General features: G+C 40.6%; 1 protein-coding gene across 3 annotated transcripts; it reads right to left on the bottom strand.

Moving 5' to 3' along the window:
• Nucleotides 1-327: 327 nt before the first annotated feature.
• On the bottom strand, nt 328-7,361 carry LOC121186400 (endoribonuclease ZC3H12A). Of its 3 annotated transcripts, none has more exons than XM_041045124.1 (6): nt 7,222-7,361; nt 5,787-6,175; nt 4,959-5,098; nt 2,957-3,191; nt 2,656-2,762; nt 328-2,497 (listed from the first exon to the last, which is right to left on the bottom strand). In XM_041045124.1, the coding sequence occupies exons 2-6, from the start codon at nt 6,155-6,157 to the stop codon at nt 1,470-1,472; spliced, it is 1,881 nt and encodes a 626-aa protein (XP_040901058.1). In that variant the 5' UTR covers nt 6,158-6,175; nt 7,222-7,361; the 3' UTR covers nt 328-1,469. The 3 variants fall into 3 exon arrangements, with proteins under 3 accessions (XP_040901058.1, XP_040901056.1, XP_040901057.1); XM_041045122.1 differs by having other exon boundaries at nt 329-2,497; nt 5,787-6,233; nt 7,222-7,341; XM_041045123.1 differs by having other exon boundaries at nt 329-2,497; nt 5,787-6,233; nt 7,092-7,292.
• Nucleotides 7,362-10,862: the final 3,501 nt, after the last annotated feature.

Genomic DNA, 10,862 nt, shown 5'->3' with positions numbered 1-10,862 from the left:
TTCCACATAGTAATAATTAAAAGAAGAAGAAGCCAGAAGTAGCACTAATAATAGAACTAATAACACTAACAATAGTAAACTGACCAACAGACCTACATTGCCATCCTCAAACACATCTTCAAAAAACACAGGTCTGTTGAAGCATCTTTTTAAAGAAATTAATAAGTAACAGTTACTCCAGAAGAGCCAGAATCTTTGTTCACTTGACTATTCATCCACACACACACAGACACACAGACACACAGACACACAGACACACACACACACACACACACACACACACACACACACACACACACACACACACAAAGCTGACCTTTCCTCTCCCCCGAAAAACGGCTGTAGTAGACATAGCTGTGCAAAGGAAATATACAGTAATTGTGAAATTTAGTAGCATTTTTAGGCAATACGTTATGATGTAAGCCAGAGTGACTGCCAATACCAGGTTTCTGTTTCTTTGTGCTGTAAACTTTGAAGACCTATTTAAAGAAGCATTAGCTTAGCTCAAGAAAGACGTACAGCACTAACCTTATGAGTAACTCAAACTGGGACACATAATATCTGACAATTTTTTTTTATTTCCAGTGACATGTTTTTTTTCTATACATGCTTATGATTAATGTCTATTTTAGTTTACATTTACAGTAAGTGATTTGATTAAGTGTAAGAAAGCATACATCTGCATGTTCACGAGAACTAAATTCCATACTTTTTTCTTCTTTACAACACTTTCAATTACACAGCAGCCTGAATATGCGTGTAGTGTTACAACAGCACTTCTTCAGAGAATGTTCCATGGAACTGATACTGATTTACAGGAAACTGGTGTTGACACACCAGCAAATTCTTCTCACTACTGCCAAAGTCTTTCTCTTAGTTTCCTTATTAGATTAGAGTCTACAGTAAATACTATTTGGGAGTGAGGATACTTTGTTGGATTGACACTAAATGATGGCCACAACATATTGAAATATACTGTGGCTACACCTCACAGTGATAATGTTGAGTGAACAGCAGCCTGTTCTGGAGAACTACAGTGAAATCAAAAGATTTATGTTAGTAATATGTTAAACAACCATTCCCTATAACATGAGAACTTTCAACAGATCACATTTGACACAATATGCATCAACACTTTAAACTCTAGAAACTCAGTCGTAGCTATCTGTGGTCTAGAGCCACTTTTCATCCAAAACATGGATGACAAGGTCACGTTTGACTACAGTGTCATACAAATGCATGTAATTCAGAACAAATTATCTATTTTGTTCATGAATAAGAAGGAAAATTTCACTTTCATGATAGCACATCACACAGACCTAAACATCTTTGCAATTAGCTTTAAAATTATTCCGCTATAGACACTATAGAAACTTCTCAAGAAATTCTCCGTTTCCTGTGACAGACATCTGGGATAGAACTGAGGTCAACACAGTCCTGACCGAAGAGGGTGCAAAGGAAGAAAATCATCAGAATATCCCTCTCTGACCTTTCAGGTTGAGGATCTCTGCAGCCAGTTTCTCCGCATCCATCAGATGTGGGAACATTTCCATGACTGTATCCACCTGATGTGGATTGAAGATGGCTTGCAGTTTCTTGCGGAGTTCCAACCTTTGTGGGTCGAATGCAGCAGAAGATGGCTGTTGTTGGCCCCAGGAATGGTACTCACGGCCTTTGTAAGAGTTGTGGGAGTTTGAGGAATGGACTGAAGAGGGGAGACTGCATGATGTCCTACTTTGGAGCAGCCCCTGAAAAGGATCTGACCAGTAATTTTGCTGAAAATGGAGGGGTCCACTGTAATGGACATGGTTGGGGAGGCTGTGTTGGTGTGGCACACTTGGTAGGAACATGTGAGGAGGATAGTTGGGTTGACTCTTAGAGTCCAGGTTTCCCTGCTGTTGTTGGTGAGCTGTTGAGGATACTGCATGGGAACAGCACCTACAGGAGAGGCTGGTGTTATTTTTCCCTAAATGCACTACGGTGTGTCTGGGTCCAGCGAGGGCACTTTGTTGCTGGGACCTGGGCCTGTGGGAGTTGCTGAGGCAATGCGATTTATCAGAGTACTGGCTCTCAAATGAACCGAGACCAGAATCCAGGTACTCGTGAGAGATGTTGGCATAGTAATGATTGGGCACCGAGTGTAGCCCTGGCCAATCTTTCTGACACTGGCCTCCTGTAACAGAGCAGGGCATATGATTTGAACTGTTTCTGGGATCCTCCCAGTACATCAGATGATTTTCACTAGTGTGATTATGATGTGAAGAACTTTGCCCGTCTCTAATGAGCTCTGAGTTAGAGTCTCGAGGATGGGAACAAGCATTATGGGCATGCCCAGTATCAGACACAAGCTGTCTCGGCGATAATCTGGCATTTCTCTCTTCCTTTACAGTAGAAATCTGTGCTTTTTCTCTTAGTTCATCAGCCAAGGACAAGTAGGACTGGTTTGCCCGCTCTGGATGGTAAAACTTACATTTGATGCCGTATGTGCACTTTTTGTCTGAGAAAAACAAAAATGGGTACAAACACAAATAAGTTATAGGCTGTTGCATTTCACCACATTTCTTCTTGGAAAGACTGACAATTCATCTGTATGTTTGAAAATATTTTGTAGAAAAGGGGTTCCTGTTCCTGACTGTTGTGCTAATAGTATCTTACCATAAGGACAGAGTTGTCTCTTCTGCTCTGTTGGCAGAGGCTTTTTCCTAAGGAAGTTGTCAAGACTGGGGCCATGGCGACCCAGAGGGTCATCAGGGGGCATGAACCTTGACAAAAAAAAAAACCCCAAAAAACAAAAACAGCTGATCATTGATTTCTTCATTTGCTTGTGACAAATCAGGTGAGTGTGGCCCAATTATGTTTTGCTCTAGCTGTAATATGCCCTCTGGGGCCACATTAAATCTTATTCGTGGAAAGAAAACCTCACAGGCTTAGACAGAGAAACAGACTAATTGCTTACTTGTCATTCACAAAGGAGTACATGAGTAGCCTCTCCTCGATGCATTTCTTCCACTCAGGTCTTTCGCCTTGGAGGTCACGGTAGGTGTCATTGGATACAATCACTCCATCCGACTCATGCGCCAACTTGACGATAAAGCGGTCATCATAGCAAACCACTCGCTTACCCCCAACTCGACGCGATGGAGTGAAGACCACTATTTTACGTTTTTCAAGCTCCATCAGCATGTGTTGATCTGAAAGTGCAAACAATCATGTCTGAGTCAGATTGCTGTGGAGATAGAATGTGGGAGAGGTACTTCTATTACCCTTTTACACTGTATGTAACAGTGGTATGTCATAATCAAAGTTATATATAAAGTGTATAGGATTGCTATGAAACATGACATTATTATCATCATTATCTTGGACTACATATTTAAGCTACAAAAACCACAAAGCTTAAAAAAAATGAAAATGCAATAACCATCTTACAAAGCTCCAGTGATCAATCACAGAAAACAAAAGCCACCAAAGAAGGTATTACATCACCTGTCCCAACATCATAGCTATCTCTGTGTACATAATATCATAATACTCTACCTACAAGATGAGTGAATGAGAACATAATACATACAGTGTTTGTGCTTTTAACACAAATTAAAAGTGAACTGAAATGAACCATCACAGAGTCCAGGTTAAATGAAAGCCTGTCCTGTTTGTGGCTAATTCACAGAAAATAAGCTCAAACACCCAAAGACACTTCTAACTAATTACTTGTGTTTTTCAGGGTGACTGTCTTCACTTAACCCCTTGCTGTAGATGATTGTCAGCACTTAACTATATGACTACACCCTAAAGTAGGTGTGGAAGCAAAAATACAGATGTACTTCCTGATGGGACTTTCCCAGGAATCACTGCAGGCTGAATTTTACTTCCTTGTTTGCACACTGAAAATAGATCCCTTGAATTGCTCCACCCAGGCTGCAGTTGCTAAATCCTGAGAGCCACAAGGTGATGATGCATCAGTTTCAAAAGCATGGTCCACTTTTCATTATATAGTTGTTGTTGCTGAAGTTCTCAGAGGTTGGGTTTGAATGACTGGTTTGAAAACCTGAGGCATAAAGACTGAATAAAAGGCAGCACCTCAGTGAGTACTCAGTGAGATGGGATAGTGTAGACATATTAATCTGGTTTGTTCAGATACACCCCAAATGACTTAGCTATCAGAAATGTGAAGCCCTTTATTATATGCTACTGTCGGAGTACTATCAGACTATCATACTGTACCCACATGGAAACTTTAACAGGAAATCATTTTAATGTGCCCCCACACTTATTGCTGCTGTGGGTTTACACTGGAACGTAATTTGGTAGCCAACTCGGTAAACCTCTGTTTCATAATCTTGACTGTGTCGCCCCACACCTTTGGCACGAGTTCAGTAGTTCTGACTGTATCTCACGACTGATGTGGGACTGAATCACAAATACAAGAATACCCAAACCCACAGTGTTAGATTTATGTGGTAGTCATTTTTCATCTGCATAAATCCTGTGAGAGACCCAAGACTGCTTTTGTCTACGATGACTGTGATTTTTAAGCAGGACCCCAAACGATTAATTTAATCAGCCCAACTCCACAATGCTGGTAGTTCTGCTTATGTGAAGTGCAGAAGTGCAGAGACATTCTTTCTTTTCCTTGAATCTCCTGTATGCTGATAGTGAGAAGTCATGTGCTGTTGCTGTTAATTGAAAAAACAAGTTAGTTAGCCTGTCTGACCTGCTGGCCACTTGATGTTGAGGCTGCCAGGCTAGGGTCAAGAATAAGTAAAAAGGAGATGAATTCCATTTCGGTTTAAACCAGGCCATCTTATTTCTCATTATAATTTACCGGTTTGTAAACCTTTTGTGAAGAAATGGGGGTGTTTGTTTCTGCTTGCTTTTGGTTTAGACAATGAGACTGTTTCTGCTTTGTGTGGCTAAACGAACTCCAATCTGCTTGATGAGCATTCTTGTGTCATCACCTGTTATGGGGGCATCAGGTCTGGGTTGCTCTTTGCGCCATGAGGGAACAAATACAGTAATGGTATTATGACCTCTGTCCAAGAAAAAATTAACGGCCAGCTGGATGCCTCGGCAGGAGAACACTTCCTTGTTGCCATGACTGTAAAAGACAGAGGTGAGAGAACATGAGTACTAATCTGACTATAAACAGGGCTGCCAACTTTTGAGTTCAGCTTGGAGTGAGATTCATTTCGGGTCAAAAAGGAAATGTTGGCGTGACAAAAGGCATGTGTAGCGTGATCCTCATGCTCAGTGCTTGAGAGTTGGCAGACCTGCTATAAATAAAATGAACGGGAGCTGTAAAAATGAGCTGATCTGTGTAAACACCACGTGCCTTTGAATGTTCTGTCTGACAGAACCTCGCCTTCGGTTATTACTCGCTGTGAATGTGATGTATTACACTTCATATGTTCTGAAAGGTGGAGACTGAGGTGTGTGTCTAGAATTTGCATATTGTAGCAGTAGCCTTTACAAAAACATGCACAGGCAGGGTGGTAAACGCCCTTTTCAGAAAGTCAAGCGACATGGAGGAAAATGCATGTTTCAGGGTCAGAGTTGAATGACAACATGAGGATGAGTGATGGTAGTTTGAAACATGTTATTTAACAGGTATTTTACTGTCCCCAGGTGGACAACACCCGCTTTGGCTGTTTCTGGATGCAACAAATCTTTGTGTACATGTATTAGAGCAGGTTTGTAGTTCAAAGCAGCAAAACATGGCATCTGTGATGAATTGTGATTTAAGTTACTGATCCATGATACCATACAAGAAAGAAAACTCTTTTTACCTCATGGCAACATTGCTGCCGTCAATAACAACAGGCCTCAATTCTGTGTCTGAATTCTTCCGGTCCCCCAGTTGTGGTGTGATTCTGGATCCAAGGGCCCAGCTGGCAGGCAGAAGAGGATCCTTTTGGCCTGTGTTCCTCTCATCACTGTCAGAAGTGGACATGCAGTGTGTAGTGCCGGTCCTGTTCCGAACCAGCTCTCCGAGCACTGAGTTTGTGTCTGTACAGAACCCCAACTTCTTTAGAGCAGCCTTCACCTCTGCTGAGGAGTAACCCAGTTTCCTGAAGAAGTCCACTCTGAGCTGGAGCTCCTCGCTGTCTGGTTCTGGCAGATCCGAAGCTGAGCTCTGGCTGGGAAGTACCTGATCCATCCTGGAGCATCTGGGCCTCTTTTCAGTTGCATAGAAGATGTATTAAAACCTCTTTGGGATGATTTTCACAGATTGGCTGAAGAAAAATGTAAGTAATGTGAGAAAAATATAATTAATAATGAATTCATGTTGAACTGATACAATTGAACACTTTAACGTCCCGTTCTCCCTTTTGATTTCTCTATAAGTAGCATCAAGGCTTACTCCACACTGTCTGACAAGCTCATATATATTCTGAACCAACTTGTTCCAACTCTTCATTTAAGCTGTGCGATGTTTACAGTAATTAAAAACATTCAAACCCAATACTCCATGTTTTTATGGCTGCACTGTTCCATCAAGCTGTAACAGCTGGGTTCTTTTGTGCATCGTTTTATACACATTTCCCTAAAACTCAGCCTGACATATCTGATATCTCTGGAAACTGGATATCTCCACTAGAATTTAAACGTGTGGGATAGCACAAGCTTGTAATAACTTTTCCAACCAAATATTAAAACATTTCCATGAAGTACATATTAAGTATTAAGTATTATTATCATATATTGTATTGTATATCGTATTAATCATTTTACAAAACCACTGTTGAATTCAGTCATTTTTCAAGCAAAATAACCAAAAATCTGGTACTTCCAGGTGCTCAAATGTGATAATGTGCTGATTTTTTGCTTTCGCATTATTCTAAATCGACAAAATCCAATAAAAATAATTCGCCCAGCACACCGTTTCAGGTATAAGGGGCCTGTGCTTCTGGTATACTGTAAATCTGATCGGCTGCTCAGCCATACTTTAAGCCTCTGTTAATTAAAAAAACAAAAACAGAGAGCTAAACATAATAGGAGGAAACGCTGCTTTACGCACTGTTCCCATATGAAGATATAAGCTCATTCACCTCAGAAAAAAAAAAAAAAAAAGAACCGCACCGAGTCAATACCTGACACAGGTGACAAGTTCAGGTTTCCAGCGGGACATTTATCCAGCGAACCGGTAGGCAGATAAGGTTACACCCTATTTCTCCATTTCTCGTCAACAAATCTCACCGCAGAGGCGAACAGACAACTCACCCTCTCCTGTTCGTCCCTTTCCCCTTGTGATCCGTTTGTCGGCAGGAGTCGCTTGAAACTCTTGTTATAAGTTACAGTACTTCTTCGGAAGTAATTCTTCGGAAGTACAGTAACTTTGACACGGTTCCTACTTCGTAGCACCTCCCTCTTGGAAAATGATTTCTTCTTCTCTAGACGGAGGCATGCAGAGCCTTGAAAAATTTGCATATATCTGAGATAAGATAAGGAGTTCCTTTTCCTTTGGCTGTCAGTCAGCAGTCAGTCACACTGTAGTACAGCAGTTTCTTTTCTTTTGTGTGTCTGTGTGTGTGATATACTTTGTTGTTGCCGCTGTGCCTTTTGGGGTTTTACCAAATTTAGAAATTAAATGAAATTAAGTCTTCATTTGATGTAAAGTTCAGCCATCACTAACCGTGAAGCACGACTTCTACAGTAAAACGGTCAAATCAGGTCTATTCATTTTTAGTGATTTATTTTAATTCCTTATTTTGGTAAACAGAAAAATATTTTGGTGATCCAATGAGGAGATTCATGTGATGACCCATTCATTAGTTTGGGACAAAAATCATATGTGGGACGAGCCGCCCCCTGGTGGTGTGGGAGAAAAATAGATTGCTTTTTGCTGACGTGTAAAGGGCTCCATTTAACCCTGGTGTTGTGGTCCTGTGTAACGGCTCAACATGTACACTTCACATTGTTTTATGACCTTGAAAGTTAATAACTTGTCCTAAATTTAAAAGAATTTTAGCTTCAAGATGATTTTGAACTGACAACATGTTTCAGACGTGTGCTACAGAAAATGATGCATTGCTGCTGTTCTCTCTATTTGGGGATAAATATATGGAATAACATAATATAACAATACATAAGTAACTTCAATATTTAGGATAACTACTCAACATTTCTATTTCTTTAAAAAAAATTTTGGCAAACAAAATAAATATATGGTTGCTCATGTTTCATGTAAAACATGAAATGCTTCCTTATTCGGTGTAATAACAGAGCTTTATGATCATTTCTGTGTTTTGCCACCCTCATTAAATGTGTAAAGCCCAGTGTGAGGTAAAGTCAAGGTTTGCAACTTCTGTGATTATTATTACTTTTATGCATACGGCAGTGGGTGTATGAGACCACAAACAATGAGGAAGTAAAGCCAATGGTAACAACACACAAGAGTTAATAATCTACCATCTTTTACATCCCAACCCGGGAAGACATATGCAAGATAACACTGTAGATAATGAAATCACACACAAATGCTTCATATTTTTCCAGTAAATGGACAAAATTCTTTATCATCTCCATAATTTTGTTGCAATTAATTCATACGTTAATATTATTTCACAATCCTCTGATAATGTGTATACATGTTTACTTGTTTTACCAAGATCCGCCTTTGTCCCTTGTAAATTCTTTTTTTAATCTGAGTTTAAAGGATTTCCTAAATTATATGATGGCCTCGACAATATTCTTTAGAGGCACATCTTCTGCCATCAAATTATAGTGTGTTGCTATAATAATAACCAGACACATCTTGACTCCTTCTTTCATTTAACAGCTCCTGTCTGTTGTGCTATAATGTGGCCACTAGATATCACCCTTGCCACATGTTATCTCGTTGTACAGACTCACACCGCAGAGATTATGGAAGATGTTGGTCTGCGGGTGGTTGTGGCTTTAGCGGGCTGGTGGTTAAGATGTGGATTTCTAGTGTGATTGTGTGTGTGTGTGTGTGTGCACGTTTGTAAACAACCCTTTGTGTACAGGGTTAATGGCACGGTCGAGTTGAGATCACACTGCGTGGAGCTGGTTAATGGCATATACAGAGTTGAGTTCCGGAGAGTGGAGAAAGTAATCAGGACCAGTTGCCAGGCGGTTGCCTCCTCTGAGGGCCCACACCACTGGTCCCAGGTGTCTGCAAGGCCTGATATTACTGCAGGGCAATGAGCTGCAGCCAGCGACGATGAGTTGGGGCAAGCGCACGCACGCACGCACGCACACACGCACGCACACACACACACACACATTCAAGCTCAGACTCAAAGACAAAAAGATACAGAAAGCACATACATTTACACCTCTGTACAAGTGAGTTATCCATGACTTAACTGTATATGTGGGACAGTTTCCAACTGGATTGTGAATAAATATCAGTTGTATTACAGTTGGCATGAAGGATTTTTCTATAGTATTTCACTGAGTTCAATCTGAAAAGCTCCATTTAGACTACAGTGGTCTCTGGTTGAGTGTGTTGTTTTGCAATTTATGGATAGATTATATTGGAAGGCAGTATTGGCATCCAAAAAGCCATTGTTCAGTAATGCAAATGTTGAACCTTGCTGTGAATCCAAGTGCTCAAGATTGGATGAGATTAGTGCAGATTGAGTACTGTGAACATCAAACGTTTATTTCCTCAACATCTTGAGGGAGGTATTGCTCTGCTCAAAGGCATATCTTTTTCCTCCAGGCAGGTGTAGTTTGGCAAGGCTTGTTAAACGCAAGACAGTTGATCAAATATTCACCCAGGCTCATTGTGCTGCTGAGAGCTTTTGGATGGGGTTGGGATAGTGCCGTGCTGATAAAACCAGCTTTGTAGCGCCTCAGTCCTGGCCTCCTTTTGCTATTCCTTTCATTGTTGACTGCCCGGGTCGGCCGTCTGTCAGAAAAATTAATTTTTGTATGATTTCTTTAAAAAGAACCAAAGTAAAGAAAAGGCAGCCTTTAACTGGAGTAATCCATCTTGCGCCAATGGTGTCAGAGTGATTCACGATTTCCAATTTAGCCATGGTTTGAATCTAAAGTAAATCAGGCAGGACGGCTCCACCCTTTGTGCAGCCAGACGACAAACCCTCAGTGACAAGAGCTTTCAAATGAACATATCCCCCACATTCATCTTGTTCATTTATTACTTCAGACACCCCACTGCTTGTCCTACATAGATCAGCAAGCAAAGACCTCCTGGCATTGTGTGTGAGTGTAGAGGAGGTAAGGCGTTAAAACTGGTTAGGTGGCTATAGCATTGATTGAAGATTGGACAAAAGAGCAGTAGAATGGAGAATGCCCAGGTTTTGAGTCTGTGTTTAATTAGATTTACTTTGATTAGTGACAACTGAATTCCCTGAGCAGGATGCGAGCACAGAATTGCAATGTAGAGAGTACTCCAGCCCTCTGTTCATGGATATCTACCTACTGAGATATATACCGGAAGCCTTTGTGTTTATCTAGATATCATATACAGTCATTTGTTTTGGTTTGTCTTAATTGGAGTAGTTTGTCAACCTTCTTACTGACCAGCAGTTAATTAACACTGTGCATTTTTTGCCTCCTTGTAATGTTATACTCTACTGTTAGCAGCCTAACGGTGCTGTCTTAATGCATATAAAGAGGACTTGACAATGGTAACTTAATCTATAATCAATATTTTTTCTTTTAACAAACAACGTAGCACTTGTAAGGTAAAAGGTGTTGCTCACATTGATGATATGAGCCTGTAACTTTATTGTTTTAATCCAGTCACCACTCTAAGCTATGTAATTTTTTGGACACAGCAGTGAGTTTTTCCATTGAAAAACCAAGAAAGCCACAGTGTGCTACCTGCCTACACCAAGTGGCAGACAGGGCCAGAGCTAAAAGGAGAATAA

This window comes from Toxotes jaculatrix, chromosome 8 (assembly GCF_017976425.1).
Source record: "Toxotes jaculatrix isolate fToxJac2 chromosome 8, fToxJac2.pri, whole genome shotgun sequence".
In the NCBI taxonomy this organism is placed as follows: domain Eukaryota; kingdom Metazoa; phylum Chordata; class Actinopteri; family Toxotidae; genus Toxotes; species Toxotes jaculatrix.
The sequence above is the reverse complement of the archived record's forward strand: the minus strand, read 5'-3'. Positions and strand labels throughout refer to the sequence as shown.

Coding starts and splice junctions, on each gene's coding strand:
- LOC121186400 (XM_041045124.1), bottom strand. CDS start 6,157: ATGGATCAGGTACTTCCCAGCCAGAGCTCAGCTTCGGATCTGCCAGAA. Junction 3,192..4,958: donor ACCTGATGCCCCCATAACAG/GTGATGACACAA, acceptor TTGCACTTTCAG/ATCAACACATGCTGATGGAG. Junction 2,498..2,655: donor GAGACAACTCTGTCCTTATG/GTAAGATACTAT, acceptor TGTTTTTCTCAG/ACAAAAAGTGCACATACGGC.